General features: G+C 32.4%; 4 protein-coding genes across 10 annotated transcripts; all 4 read right to left on the bottom strand.

Annotated features, from left to right (window-relative positions):
* Positions 1-377: 377 nt before the first annotated feature.
* LOC128884009 (uncharacterized) lies at positions 378-4,814 on the bottom strand. 3 transcript variants are annotated; one of them, XM_054136962.1, is made up of 15 exons: positions 4,129-4,718; positions 3,258-4,059; positions 2,918-3,197; positions 2,689-2,866; positions 2,492-2,639; positions 2,314-2,443; positions 1,749-2,252; positions 1,529-1,696; positions 1,381-1,485; positions 1,223-1,295; positions 1,070-1,151; positions 868-1,004; positions 718-819; positions 626-669; positions 378-562 (listed from the first exon to the last, which is right to left on the bottom strand). In XM_054136962.1, the coding sequence occupies exons 1-15, from the start codon at positions 4,703-4,705 to the stop codon at positions 398-400; spliced, it is 3,495 nt and encodes a 1,164-aa protein (XP_053992937.1). In that variant the 5' UTR covers positions 4,706-4,718; the 3' UTR covers positions 378-397. The 3 variants fall into 3 exon arrangements, with proteins under 3 accessions (XP_053992937.1, XP_053992936.1, XP_053992939.1); XM_054136961.1 differs by having other exon boundaries at positions 626-819; XM_054136964.1 differs by lacking the exons at positions 378-562; positions 626-669; positions 718-819 and having other exon boundaries at positions 880-1,004; positions 1,056-1,151; positions 4,129-4,814.
* A 424-nt stretch (positions 4,815-5,238) lies between these two features.
* LOC128884010 (uncharacterized) lies at positions 5,239-9,188 on the bottom strand. The gene is made up of 14 exons (XM_054136965.1): positions 9,067-9,188; positions 8,927-8,997; positions 8,745-8,866; positions 8,209-8,643; positions 7,975-8,059; positions 7,809-7,899; positions 7,516-7,739; positions 7,112-7,293; positions 6,629-7,063; positions 5,960-6,551; positions 5,810-5,889; positions 5,611-5,759; positions 5,430-5,555; positions 5,239-5,378 (listed from the first exon to the last, which is right to left on the bottom strand). Exons 1-14 carry the CDS (start codon positions 9,160-9,162, stop codon positions 5,259-5,261), a joined length of 2,808 nt encoding a protein of 935 aa, XP_053992940.1. The 5' UTR covers positions 9,163-9,188; the 3' UTR covers positions 5,239-5,258.
* Positions 9,189-9,256: 68 nt separating this feature from the next.
* LOC128884460 (serine/threonine-protein phosphatase 6 regulatory ankyrin repeat subunit B-like) lies at positions 9,257-10,601 on the bottom strand. Its single transcript, XM_054137890.1, has 8 exons — positions 10,502-10,601; positions 10,299-10,382; positions 10,203-10,235; positions 9,970-10,077; positions 9,812-9,910; positions 9,628-9,738; positions 9,433-9,552; positions 9,257-9,316 (listed from the first exon to the last, which is right to left on the bottom strand). The coding sequence occupies exons 1-8, from the start codon at positions 10,589-10,591 to the stop codon at positions 9,257-9,259; spliced, it is 705 nt and encodes a 234-aa protein (XP_053993865.1). The 5' UTR covers positions 10,592-10,601.
* Positions 10,602-11,682: 1,081 nt separating this feature from the next.
* Positions 11,683-14,383, bottom strand: LOC128883914 (acetyl-coenzyme A transporter 1-like). 5 transcript variants are annotated; one of them, XM_054136781.1, is made up of 13 exons: positions 14,067-14,383; positions 13,906-13,990; positions 13,702-13,854; positions 13,486-13,621; positions 13,350-13,419; positions 13,215-13,273; positions 12,953-13,149; positions 12,806-12,889; positions 12,607-12,694; positions 12,420-12,553; positions 12,266-12,352; positions 11,973-12,199; positions 11,683-11,923 (listed from the first exon to the last, which is right to left on the bottom strand). In XM_054136781.1, exons 1-12 carry the CDS (start codon positions 14,276-14,278, stop codon positions 12,020-12,022), a joined length of 1,485 nt encoding a protein of 494 aa, XP_053992756.1. In that variant the 5' UTR covers positions 14,279-14,383; the 3' UTR covers positions 11,683-11,923; positions 11,973-12,019. The 5 variants fall into 5 exon arrangements, with proteins under 5 accessions (XP_053992756.1, XP_053992755.1, XP_053992757.1 ...); XM_054136780.1 differs by having other exon boundaries at positions 11,683-12,199; XM_054136782.1 differs by having other exon boundaries at positions 11,683-12,199; positions 13,912-13,990.
* Between the last annotated feature and the right edge of the window lie 418 nt (positions 14,384-14,801).

Here is a 14,801-nt window from a genome sequence, read left to right as displayed (position 1 = left end):
AAGGAGTACGAGAAAATCGCTCACCACGGAAAAAAGTCTTTTGTTATCCAAACAGTGCAGGACTTTATTTCATTATGCGATCCGTTGCCTCAATCTCAAGAAGAGTATGGAAATTATCTTCTTTCGCTAAAAAGTTTTGAGTCACAACTTGCTAGAGAAGCTCGCCAACTTTTAGCAAAAATGAAACAACTTAAATCACAAAACGAGTAAGGCCACTGAGCTCTAACTTAAGTCGATCGCTTGTGTTTTTTTCATGCTTTGCGTCAAACATTGGATTATACAAAAATAAAGCATTGTGTATAAAAAAAAATTTGTAGTCTTTTTAACTTAACCAAGAATATTTTCATATTCATGTTAGTTTTATTACGAAATTATTGATTTCAGCAAGAAGTTTATCTTAAAGTGAAGGATCGTAGTATATAAGTTTTAATGAATATAAAAGATGTTGATGAGCCGTTGAGAAGCTGGTAGGTGGCGTTCCACCAATACTCAACTCATTATTTTCTATGATGGCGCCTTCTTTTTCGTTGGAATTTTCGCGTTGAACTGTCTTCCATAAATACTGAAATGAACAAAAAAATGATAACAAATCAAAAGGAATTTTTCGTTAAATAAGAATTGATACCACAGGGTGCGCAGCGTTGTCTGAAGTGTCTTCCTCGGATAACTCTATAAGCATAGAAAAAGTACACCTAAGAAGGTTTAGTTTTCCATTACCATCACTAAGGTTTGCGAGATTCACTGGATACACTTTGTAATTTTTTTCGAGATAACGTTTTTCCAGTTCTCCTTTAACTCGTGTAAACACTGCAGTAACAACTGACGAAGCAAAAGTGTAACTACAGAAACTTTTCTAGGTCAATCCACCTTGTGGTAAAGTTAAGGAAAGTAAAATCTCAGATTCCTGTCGAATCCAAAAATTTAACATTGTACGAAATTGCTGACGACTTAAATTTAATACAAACAAAGGATCATTTTCTAACGTTTCAGGAGCTTTTTTCCTTCTAAAAATGCATACCGGCATAAAAATAAGAGAGATTATTATGAATAGATACGTGTAGTATCTCACTGAAAAAGTTCAATTGCATGACGAAGAAGTGATCGAGTTGAATCCCAGGCAAGTTTTACCGTGCGAGCCAATGCTGCTAATTCTATAAAGAAAACAAAATGATTTTTTGTAGCAAACGTTTTTCTAAGAGACAAAGTACAAGGGTGAACGAACCTGAAATTTTGTGCAAGTAAGAAAGACGTTGAAGAGACTCATCTGAGGTAGGTGAGACTTCTTTGAACCAACTCTATTCGTGTCCATATACAGTACATCATTTGTATTTTGAATCAAGTACTAGAGTATTTTTTTCTTATGATAACACAATATATTACTAGAGTAGCTAAAGAAATAGAGGGATCAGCTTCTTGTATGATAACAATTGCGTCTCTAAATAATGCTTCTCTACCAATTTCGCAAACCAGATCAATACATTTTATCTAAAGAAAATTGGTGAAATGCGCACTTTAAAAATCAATTTACTGGACTAGTAAGTTCGGCTCGATTTTTCATCCAATTCTCTTGTACAATACGAGCCTCATCTTGAGACATCTCGTTGGAAGCTTTGTGTGAAGTGGAATGATACATTGTTTTAACGTCAAAATTGGAAGTTGAGCGATTATAACGTTTTAATTGAGATCCTTTTATAGCCTTTAAAGTGATAACAGCAATCATTATAAAGCATAATAAGTGAACGACATACAATTTGCACAAGAGACTTCAATATTGGAGTTGAATTGTTGCGTAAAAGAGGAAGAAAAGGTTGCTGAATTGACTGAGTTTTCTCTAAATTATCAGGTTCTCGAGGTACCCAGTAAAGTTCTTTTTTTCCCAACAAGGAAAAATGTTCATTATTTGTTGCATTAGTATGAATGGTGGTAGAAGAACCGCTATCAAAAATAAAACCAATGGTATCCAGAACTATTTGAACCACTTTCAATATATCTTCAGTATCGAAACTTCGTCTAATAAAATGCCATAAGTGATCTGAGAAATCTGTATCACTCCGTGCAGGGGGGAATAATCCATGGTTAGAGTGTAACGCTTCCGCATATAAGCAAGTCGTCGGGTGAGCACCTTCTAGTTTACGCGTTTCGAGATGTAATGAATGATCATTATTCCCTTGTAGACCAGTTGAATTCATGCTATGACCCACGCGTCGCTTTACCGTCGCTTCACCCAAGTGTCGTTGAATTTTTAAGAAATTCTAATGTTCAATGTAAAAAAAAAAAAATAAACTTTTCTTTTTCATTTCCTTGAACACCTACATGAACGTGTGATAAAATTTCATTTTTCTCCATTGGCTGATAAGACTGTGATAGGGATTCCAGCTGATCGGTTGTAGTTTTCCGTAAAGTGGATTCATTACAGGCATTATACAATGCAAAAAAAATATTTCTAGATAGAAGTTTTGAATGCAGTCCATTTCAAAATTTTTACTCTCACTCTTTTGTATGTAAAGGTTGCTTTAAAGGGCTTTCTGAGGGTGCGTCAGTTGTTTGTTTAGAACTTTGGTTAGTATCCAATTGCGTGCGTATATTTTTTAAATTTTGCAAAATTTCCAAGTCGCTCCACATCCAAAAAAGATATGTATCTATTGAAGCACTGGATAAGGTTTGCGTTTTATGTTAACCAATGCTTACCCTTTCCAGCTCCTGTTCTGAAAGATATAGTTGATTCTAGTACATTGGATTCAAATGAAGCCGTGTCGGGTGTGGGGAAAAAAGGATACATTGTTGTTGTCCATACATCATTTATTGTCCATGACGCTTGTAAAGAAACAAGAGGCCCTTGAGTCGCTTGTACACTCCATACTCCAATCTAATACATTTTAATGCAAAATTTGTTAAGAAATGAATCAAAACTACTAACACGATTGCAAAGCACTTGTTTCTCGATACTTCCTTCTTTTAGTGAATACAATTTGTCAAAATAGGGCGGATTTTGTATCAAGTCATAACGACACTTGGCATTAACCGATCCCAGCATATTCAGAACACTCTTTTGTGTATACACTTCAGTGGAACGTTTTTCGTTTTGTTGTTCATGATCTTTCTCTTCTTTTAGTGAACTAAGCAATGCAGTGAAATGCATTATTTTTTCCGGAAGACATTTTAAAAAAAAGTTGCCGATTGGTAACCTCGATAATTTTCTGAAACCGTTTATTATTATTATGCACGCCTGTTTTTCATAGATACAACCTTTCTCATACCTTGAAGACCCAGAAAATAAAGGAAAAAACATTTGTTCTTGAGGTAAAACAGGAACCTTAACTAGAATGTAATTAAACAAAGCCTCCTTGGTTAACGGCGCTTTTCCTGTATAAGCATTTATACCGTTTTCTTGAGTTTGTTCTATAAATTGGTGAATGTCAGCATTGTCTGAGTTCACTGAAGATGCGGCGCACTGCATTGACTCTTGTTGAAAGGGGTTACACAGGGATGTTGGTAAGAAACATAAATGCGTAGCCCTGCTAAAAAGGCTCCAATTCAAATGAGATTGAAATAAGCTGTTTAACGTATCTTCTCCATGTTGACATTTGTGTTGATCAGTAGAACGTGCTTTTGTTAAACTTTCGACAGATTCAAATGACCACAAGGCAGCATCATGTGGTAACAAATGAGAATCATCTCTAGCTGTGAGTTTTCGTGGTATAGGTGCAGGTGTCGCTGAATTTTGAAACGCTATGTCGCCTTCAACAGAATCTGTCGCTGTAAACATGGAACCCATATCTAAAGGCCCTTGAAGATTGTTGATCTCAGCATCATCTTCCTCAATTCCTTCACTCGTGACGTTTTCATCAAAACATGATAACAGTTGATTCCAGTTGTAAACTTCAGGACTCTCGTCATTCACCATAAGTACAATGGGCACCGGTAATTTGATAGAATGTTCAAGTAGCATTTTATTTAAAAATAGGGGGAACAAGGAGCCAAAAGAAAATGGTAATGGGGAGCACGAACGTTCAACGAATAGATACTGATAAAGTTTATTTGATTGAGCAGTAGCCTTTTCTTGACATTAAAGGAAAAAAGTAAAATATAATTATTCAGTACAGTTTGTCAACGTCTTTCGCAACTTACTTTTTGTCAAATCATTTAAAAAAAATAAAGGTTCTGCTAAAGCACTCCCCACAGGATTTTTTTGCGAAATAAAATCATTGTCGATATCTAAAAATTCTCCAGTATATTCAACTGGTGCTTGAACCAAACAATTTTTTTTTTTATACAAACTAGACACTGATGCTTCTTTACAAAAGCGAGAAAACAATAATGGTATCAAGCAATTTGATGCCATTTGCGCAATTTCCGTTGAAACAGAACTGGTCCCATTCATCAATGTATCCTTTTCGCATTCCGTCAAGTCCGGTGGTGCTATACTGTCGATTTGAGAAGTCAAAGGTGATTCTTCATGAAAAAAAAAATTCCCTAGCGCTTTCGAATGAAAAGACGTCGCAGATTGCGAATGCAGGAATAGAAATTCTGTATTCAAAATACTAGCTAGGAAATGAAAATATCGGTCATCAAAAAACCATACAGCAAAAATATCATCACACAATGCTACTGGAACATTTGCCCTGTCCACATCTTGATTTGCTTGAAAATATTGGTGGATCGTTTGTAAAAGAAGATTCCATTGTGATTCAGAAATATCACACATGAGCGTTTTATGACAAGAAACGTAGTCGCATTAGGCATTTCATGATCTGAAATTTCGATGATAAATTTGTACCTTCAGAATTCGTGAAATATTTTTGGCTAGACAAAAAAAAATATCAGTAAACACGTACTTTAAAGTTATACATTTTATCACAATGAGTGCAGTATGGATGCCACATTTTCTTCTTTTTTAACAACAGTGTGAGCATTCACCAAAATAACAATTTATTTAAGTGACATACATTAGGTTTCAAAGACTAATAACATAAAGTTGGTCTTAGAATGATTTAAAAAATGAACGCTGCAAACTAGCCAAATCATTATTGAATCTGTGTTTTTTTCATATTTAATTAAGTGATATTTTATTAAAATAATGCAAACGTTTAAAACTTTATGCGCCAACTAAATAAGCAAATATTAAGTAACAATATTTCTTTGTTATTTTTTTCTTAAAAATAGTTCCAATAAACAAGGACCTTCTAATAAACAAGGAGTTTATGTTGACAACACACAACCTGAAAAAATAATTTCCAACGCGTCAATTTCGTCACTATTTAAAGATACATAGGGGACGCTATATTATGAATGGATGTCAGCAATAAAAACGCATTGGTTGGTAGAGTTAAAAGTTGAACCAAACGGTAAACGGAATCCGTGACGTTCACACCAAGGATCTGAGAGCATCTTGACAATAAAAATATCTTACTACAAGATTTCTAACATACCCGTAATTCTTTTGTATCTAATACTGTTATATCAGTGATTTCGTTACGTAAAATTTCATGATGAATGGTATTGAAACGACTTGAAATATAAAACGTTTTTAACCATTGCCAACTTTCAGTGAGTGCCTATCATATACAAATTTTTTTTTGTTATTGACACTCCCATTCATGTTAAATGGACCTGATTATAAGAACACATTTCTTTTGTGGAAAACATAACCAAAAACATGGTGATTAAGACAAATTGAAAAATGCCTAATCCTAAACGTGTTTGTAAATGTTCGCCTCCCGTCGACCAAATGAAGAGTCTTAAAAATGCTGCAATGAACACTACCATTTTTTTATTACGGGAAAGGAAATAATTTGGTTTGAAAACCTACTCACACACATAAGGGAAAAACTATTTAATATAGGGCCAGCTGTTTTCCATAAAACATCGGAACGTCGTAAGCATTCACGCCTAAAAATTACGCGACATGCTTAAAATCTTGAATTCAGTGCTCTAAACTTTATTAAAGTGTTTTACATACCATAAACGAGTCCAACACCGGCAAACTTCCCAAAGATCATGACCTCTTAAATCTAGCTTCAAAATATCCTTCACGGAATCAGGAGATAAACCTTTAAGTGTTTGTACAAAACGTAAACGCTGACGAAGAATTATAAAGACTATAAGAAATGGTTTAAAAAAACTAAATAAAAGTGTGGAAATTAACAAAATCAAAAAACCTTCAAAAAAAATAGCTGACAGAGGAGATGTTCGGTATAATTCAAAAAGTTCTGTATTATTATAGACGGACATAAAATTACATAAAAATGTGGTACCAACAAGAGGAGCAAACGTTGTAGAAAGAATCAGAAATGAAATAAGACAGCAGGATTTAAAATATTCTTTAGGCGGAATTTTCAATTGTCTTGAAAGGTATTTTATTAAAAATTGTTTGAAGTTTTTGACTCCTGGGGTTGATGGGGTTGCCTTAAAATTGGTGTTAAAATTGTTTCCTTTAATATAGTGAGGATTATGTTGTATTAACTTTTTTTGATGCATTTTAGTTGCGCCACTTCCGCTTGTACAAGAATGTATCCACGTCTGACGACGAGATACACACGGCTGCCAAGGATCTAGACAAAAATAAAAACATTCAATATGGCTTTGATTTACAAATCACCATATTGAGGGAAAAAGAAAAAAAACATACATATGATCTTTTTTAGGCAACGGGTGTTTTTCAAGCGATGCTCATGTGGTCGAATGAAACCAACATGTAACGACTTTTGGCGCGTGTGTTCACAGGAATTGCATATTTCACTCTTCAATAGATGACTCCAAGTATGTTGTTTATTAAAACAGCTAACGTCTAAAAAATCTACTGTTTCATGTAATAATTGTTCTGTTTTAGAAGATGTCATTAAACAAAAAAAGAAATTTTGGAGAAATAAAAGTAGTGTTAAAAGTAAAGGCCAAAGAAATAAATCTTTTGAACTCCAAAAAACTTTTGATGACAGAAGATACACATTAACGACACAACGACATAAGATCCACAATCGGTGATACCATAATATAGAAGTAGGTATTCCTTCAGTATGAGGCGCATAACCAAAAAGACAAGTACGAAAAGATAGCCACGCTGCTTCTTTAAATTTGACATTAAAAAATCAATAAAAAAAAAACAAGCGCATACTTTGGAACGAGTCAGCTGACGAAGGTATACATTTCATTGGATCCACATAAAATGAATGAATGGAAGAAACTCGCGTGACCAAAAATAACCAAAAAATAAAGCAAAGTGATATAATTATAAAAAGGAATGCGACGACGTGATTAATCATCAAAACTTGGATGTGCACGTCCAAAATTGTCGATCTGAGCTCAAAGCAGTATTTATTAATTGTTTTTCAAACTCGAGAATTTTAGTTTTTAAAAAAAATTGTTGGTTAAAAACCAACGTTTTTTTTTTAAAAGAAAAAAAAAAAGAGCAACAGCAATTAACTTTATACAAAAACATTTTACATTATCAGTACACGATAATGAAATTTTTTAATCACTAATTTAATTAAAAGCAATTTAAAATGTCGAGGCACTTACTTGAACAATTTTTTTAAAATTTTTTCTTTCTTTATAAACAGACTTTCTTTTATTGCGGGATAGGATTTATAACGTCGATAGTAGAGCATGGCCTTATGAGTTGCCAGCAAAGCTTCACGACAGTCTTTTGTCGTGAATAAAAGAATTCGATTAGGTGTTGTTAAAGCGTCAAATAATACTAAAGATTCGGATACTTTAGGGGACATAGAATACCAAACAGCATTCTAAGTGTTTAAAAAGAAAATTGAATTAAAAAATTTGTTAAGTTTCAACAAAAACCATAAGATACTAACTTCAAGTGCTCCGACACCATTGGATTCAAATATAAAGGACGGAGGTATCCTTTCTACTAAGGAAACAAGTGCATCATCAGATAAATTGTCTCTAAGTGTGAAAAAAAAATCAAGGTTTTTTTATTTTTTTCTCCAATGTCAAGGTTAAAAAAACAATCTAGTGTACCCCGGAGAAATTAACGTTAAAATATTTTGAATTAAAAATGGATAATTGCGTGTCATTAATAATAAGGCAGAAGATTCATTCAATTCTACAGTCAAAAGAAAGCATTATACAAATTTTTTTTCAATAAAAAAATTAATATTTCCCAAATCCAAAAGAAGATGAGCAAATCAAAACTAGAATGTTTCTTTTTTGATCATGGATTAATATAAACAAAAAAAAACTTTTTTTCCTCACCTGCAGCACTATAAATTCCGCACCATAATTCCGTGAGCGAAGAAAAACTTTGAATGTTATATAAAAACGAAAGAGCTAGAGCTTTCATAACCAAACGCTGTGCGCGACGTCGTCCATGATGTAACGCTAGGTGAAAAGGGGTTAGCTCATCAGAATGTGGAATCCTTACATTGGTAGGGTGTACTAGAAAAAGATCATCTAAACTCATTGTTTGGGGAGGCATAAATATAATTTCTCTATTATACGCAGTTGAAGCAAAAGTTACACGAGCAACTTTTCTCATGGTATGTTCATCCGACAAAAGAGCAGTAGCTAAAAATGATAAGCCACCGTTCCCTTTAAAGCTTAAAACCTGGCGTGCTACATTAATTAATTCTGGTCCGTTCCATATTTTTTGTTGCATATGTGATACAAGAAGTTCGATAGGAGAATAACCTACAAAAACCGTATCAAACAAAAGATCGTTTTTCATTCTTTTGAGATCTCTTTAAACAAATACCGCCTTGTGTGAGTCGTGCACTATTCTTACCACTTACCCTTATTATTAAGAGCATGAGGATTACACATAATATAACCAGGATATTTATTAGCATTAGCTTCATGAAAAAAAATTAATAGTCGATAAATAACACGGGGATAATTCTTTTTACAACTCCACCTTATCAAAACAATATCATACTGCTGTAGCATACAGTGGACTAAATGAGGGAATTATTACCAGAAAAGAGAACGGCCTTTTCTATCCGATGTTGCGCATAATAGACCAGCGTTTTTGTTTAGGATTTCTCTCTAAAAAAAATATTTGTACAAATCTCTAGTAAGAAAAAAAAATCATTTTTCATTAATAATAAACGTTACTTCAAGAATAAGTAACACAGCGTCTTCTGGAAAATAATTCCGGATCATTGTAAATACAACATGTTGTGACGATATTGAATTACGGGAATATAACATTCGTCGAAATAACCATGGAAGTTTTATGAGGTGGGGTAAAAGTTCTTTTTTCTGTCATATTTAACATTTTAAATAATAAGCAAAAACCTCAGTATCAATACAAAAAAAAACCTACGTCAAACTGAAGTAGTTTCATTAGCATTGATGTTTCGTTCTACAGTCCATGAAAATCATTAATAAAAATTATTTCATAGAGTAATTTGAGTTGATCAACCAACAAAAGAAATAACTTGTTTTGAGAGCGTATATTCTTACGGCTTATTTATGTACCTTATAAAAACGGGAAGGAATCTGATATTTTGTATTAGTATCGTAATTCATTAATGTTTTCACCATGTCTCGAGCACGCACAACCCTGGAATTCACCGAAATCTCTAAAGGTGTTTCCCACTACGGCGGAAAAAAAAAAAAAATTAAAACTGATTCTCGCAAGAAAAAAAATTATAACGAGAAAAGTATTACTACCTGTAGACGTGGGGCTCCTAAAGCATTTGGATTTGCACCGAAAAGTAGCAGCCGCGCAGCTGTTTCAACGTGACCTTCAGCACACGCATAGTGTAATGCAGTATATCCTTTCTATAGCGTTTATAAACAGAATCAATTAAAGATCAACATTTTCGTGTGAGTCATTCCCTTGAAGCAAACCTACATAATCAACAAGATCCACACGGGCTCCCTGTGTTAACAAAAACTCAGTAAATGCAGTTCTTCCTAATTGAGATGTAAGCATGAGTGGCGTACAGAAATTCTTAAAGGAAAAAAAAAAAAAAAAATGTTTCACGAAAAAAAATGTATTACTAAATTCACTTTATCTCTTTGATTGATATCAGCACCAAATTTTAAGAATAAGGATAAGAGTGTTATTCCTAAATCTCCTTTAAGGCCAGTCGTATAATGTAAAGGAAGCTGAAATCCCTTTAAAAAAAAAGACACCAAAATTTTAATGAACTGCATATCTTTTTCATTATCTAATTTATTGATTCTTAAAAAGGTTTGTTATTTGTTCGTTTGATGCGAATCTATTCAAATCAAATAGATACCTTTAAATGCTTCATTTGATTCCATAAATTACACTGAAAACGTACGAAAATCAATGTAAAGCTCAATATTTCACTAAATTTCCCATTCAAACAAACCTTATGGATTTGATTGTATAAAGCCAAACGTTTTGTATAGTGTCCAACAAGAGTAAAATCTAACTGTTTTAAAGCTTTAAGAAGCTTTGAAAATTAATTTAAATCATACAGAGAACAAGAATCAATAATGTATCTTGAATTTTTTAAAACGTGGGTCGACGCAAGCCGAAATAAGCTTAGCTTGCTATTGAAAATAAGCTTACATTTGTTTGTATCTCAAAAGCTTCCAGTGTCAGAGGGATGTGTGTTAATTGTTTTTCGGTCAACCTATTAATCAATGCTACGAGTTCCATATTGGACAGAATTGAAACATTCTTTGACACTGTGGGTTTCGGCCGTTTAAAACACATACGTTTTGTTTCTGATATTCGATGAACAGTTAAAAACTTGAAAAAGTTTTTCTTTTTCTCTCCTGTTTGAGTCATGAAAAAAGGTTCTTTACATTGTAGTATTTTTGAGATCAATGGAACTAGTTGATCCGAGTAACGATTAGCAGTTAAAAGCTTAAAAAAGCGACGTACTTGTTTTTCATTTAATGTCGCTAAAAAATTCATTCCCATTATTGTTATATGATGATAATGAAGAAACCTCATGTTTTCATTGTCGTAAAACCGGTTCCACAGTTCATTAGGAATATTTTTTTCTCGTTGTATTGAGAAATTAAACTTTTCTTTTCCTTGTAAAACTGGATTTGTGAATGAATCACGTTTTTTGTGTGCTACATACGTTGAATTCGCGTCCGGTGATAAAAGTTTGTTTTGATTCGCAATCACATCTTGAAGGCTTTCATATAAACATTTGACTGTGGCTGAACAAATGCGTAAAGAAAGACATTGGTTAAAATTATCTACACCATTTACATCCATTTCGCTAGATTCTTTTACTACTAGTACAACAATGCACACAAAAAGTAAATTAAAAGACGTTGCCAAAACAATAGTACAACGGCATCCCACGTCAAATATCATCATCCTAACTCAATAGAGAATGAATTAAGATAGAATATTTCAATAAAAAAAATTTAAAAAGAGAATTTTTAGAGTAAAAAATTCACTCTTCAAAACTGTTTTTTTAAAAAAAAACATACTAAAGCGTGGGCCAGTGTGATCACATAAGGCGCGGAGGTCTAATGCGTATGAATCGTCTACTTTAACTATCTTTTTGCCTCATTTATTTTTAAAACGTACTACCGATTGTTAGCATCAGTACAACTTAAGTTGAACAAGATGAAAATTCGCTTAAAACTATTTTTAAAAACTTGTTGCTCAGACGATTCGCGTTAGCCATAAAATAACAAAGTCCTCTAGTGTGAAATGTTATTCATTATAATTAATTTGTTATTTTATAAAAAAAAAGAAATTTTTTTTTTTTTATTAAAAATTATTTCACACTCAAGCAAGGTAACACGGAGACTGCCCTTCTAATAATGCTTCGTCCTAGTAGTTGCCGTCGAGGGCTACACTAAGTTTTGGAATACAAAGATAACTAGTCATTAGAAAACGTATTTTTTTTGTCCTTGTGAGAATTTTGTTTTAAAATTAAGAAATGAAGCTTAGTGAATTCCTTAGATAAGGGAAATAAGCTCAAAACGGTTTCGATAGAAAACTAGCAAGACAATTGTGGTACTTTAAAACATTTTCAGTAAGACAAAATGATTGATAAAAAAAAAATTACTTCATGAAAAAAATAAATATTTGTTTGATAAGTGGAAGGTTTGTGTATTAATTAAGTGTTTTCCATTTATCAAGAGGACACTGCTCTAAATAATAGAGAGCCGAGGTAGCTCTTTTATACCATAAATGTCCCAGAAATGTAAAAATTAAATGTTGTATAACATAGCCTTTGGCTCCCAAAAGTTTTTCAAAAATATCAAGGGTTAGTAAAGCTAAAAACGAAGGCCACTAGAAGGTAAGAATTTAAAGTACAAGATTCTATTTAGTAAGAAAAAAAAAAAAATTTCAAATTACCTTTGCTCCGATATTCGTAACCGTATTTAAAAAAGTCATATATGTTCCACCTATATTGGAATCAGCAACGTGAGCGAAAAATGACACCTAACGAGAAAATTCAACATATAAAAAATTAAATAAATACACGTGAAATTTCCGGAAAAATAATTACTTGGGATGAAAACATTAAATCTGTACAAATAGTTTGTAAAGCTAACATAAGCATTATCAGACTATTTATCAAAATGGTGGAGGCTGTATTTAAAACAAAGGTTTCATACACTATTCTAGTAAGCCATATGAAACCTGTGCATAATAAAAAAAATAAACTTTGTATAAAATTTAATAAAACAACATACATAAGGATAAAAAGCCTATACAAACGCGAAATCGCCATCCCACTAAATACAGAGATAGAGAATTATGTCCGTGAACCACTCGGCTAATCTTTAAATAAAAATGACAACATAAAAACAATTCCATCAAAAAAAAATTTCTTTAGTTAAAATGATTCTTTTAATACATTCCATATTAACATTGATAAATTTTTCAACTCACGATAATGGGGGACAGAAAATTTATAGGTAGTAGTAAAGATGTCAAGAATGCCAATTGTTCTTTTTTTAACCCGGCTTCAACAAGCTTAAAATATTTTATTAAGTTATAAAAAGTCGAAATTCGCAATAAAACATGTGTTCTCTTTACCTTTAAAGGAAACACCGATTCAAGTGTTCCGAAAGCAACCCGTCCTGATAAAAGAACCAGGCTAAGACTTCGTACTGGTGCTATTGACAATAAAGAAAAGAGCTGTTTATAAGTGGAAGCAATAGATTTTTTTTCATAAGGAAATTCCGAATGTGGATATTCTTCCTTATCAGTATCCGATTTTTCATTTTTTAACGCTGCATCCCAATGAAAAAAAAACGTTTACGAGAAGCTAACATTGTGAAGAAAAAAAATTACATACAATATTCGGGAAAAAAAGATGCTAAAATTGTTGAAAAAACAACAACGTAGCTACAGATTCTATATTTTCCACATAACACAATCAAAAAAAAGCATTCTTTTTGTTAAAAAAAAGAAAAAGCTACTTTTGTCTTACCTTAAGAAAGATCCTAAAGTGACAATCGGATCAGAGGAAGGAGACGTTCGTATCCACCGATTACATGTTTCTGTTTAATGAATAGACCACAACATAACACTGTCTCTGCCATTTCAGTCAAAACGCTCTTTTTTACTAGGATCATTTAGAGCTAAGAAAATCACATTTGAAATCGAGACCCCTAACATTTGACCAACAATGTTGCAGGTGGATGATAAATAGCGATTCTCTTTAGAGAGTAACGTTAAAGACCATCCGTCAACTACAATATCCTTAGATCAAAAAAAACAAATTTAATTCTTTTGTAATGCGACGAAGATTGACTTATTTTTCAAAAAAAACAAAAACATACCTGTGTTGACATTAAGACAAAAAGGACAACAAAGTAAAGTATTAGATTAGAAACATTTGGCTTCCCTTGACCCTGTGTAGTATTCGCATACCCTAACCATGAATCAACGGAAGAGGGATAACCAGCCCAAAACATAACAAGAAAAGATAATGTCTATAACACCAAGGTTTAAAAATAAATTCAGAATTCTGTTTTTTTCTCAACTTGAACACCTATGATCCATGTTTTACGCCTTCCTATCCTCTCAATATAAAAAGAATCAACTAGAGGTGCCCAAAATATTTTTAAACTATAATGCCCCCCCAAAAAAAATTTTATTTAAAGGAATATTGTAAGCAAAATATAAAATAACGTTCTACAGCTACCTAAATGGGAGAGTGACCAAGGAAAAAAGTCCAAGATCTTTATAAGACACGTAACCTTGTAACAAAAAAACTATAGACGTTGAGAGTCCTATAGGAATTCCTTGAACGGTGTAAAGTAAAAGAAGTATTGCGATTTCCTTTGTATTACGTTGAGTTTTGTTCAATATGCTACTTTTATTTTTTTTTAAATCAATTTCCATTTTAGAGGTCATTAAATTTCTTGAATTCTTTTACTAAATGTGAGTGTACTATATGATAAAATAATGAATATGAACTAATGTGAAGTGCTGGATACTATGAATCTTAAACAAAAACCGGGTTTCACTTATGTTTAGAAAAAAAATTTGAAAAGTAACTGATTTCATTTTTTAAGCATGTTGGTCATGCAGTTTCGACCAGTTTAATATTGGTGTAACAAGAGAAATATCAATTTTTTATAAAAAGCTCGAAATGAGGTCGTAAATTTTTTTCTAGTGTGGTTTAATGTTTTTTTCTATTAGAGATGATGTTAAATCGGGCTACGTTTCATAACATTTTTTTTTTCCGTATTCACATAAAATGATGAATGCATGCTTAATAGAAGAAAGAAAATGTTTTTTAAAGGAAAATTATTTTATGTTTTAACAACAGGTGATCTCTATATTGTTATTTTTTTAAACATTGTTTAACGCGCAGCCTAGTTTATTGTTTTTTTTTTAAAGAAAAATCATTTTTTTGTCTGATTATGTTGATCTC

Source organism: Hylaeus volcanicus, unplaced genomic scaffold (assembly GCF_026283585.1).
Source record: "Hylaeus volcanicus isolate JK05 unplaced genomic scaffold, UHH_iyHylVolc1.0_haploid 12237, whole genome shotgun sequence".
Classification (NCBI taxonomy): Eukaryota; Metazoa; Arthropoda; class Insecta; order Hymenoptera; family Colletidae; genus Hylaeus; species Hylaeus volcanicus.
This window is presented reverse-complemented; position numbering and strand designations above follow the sequence as displayed.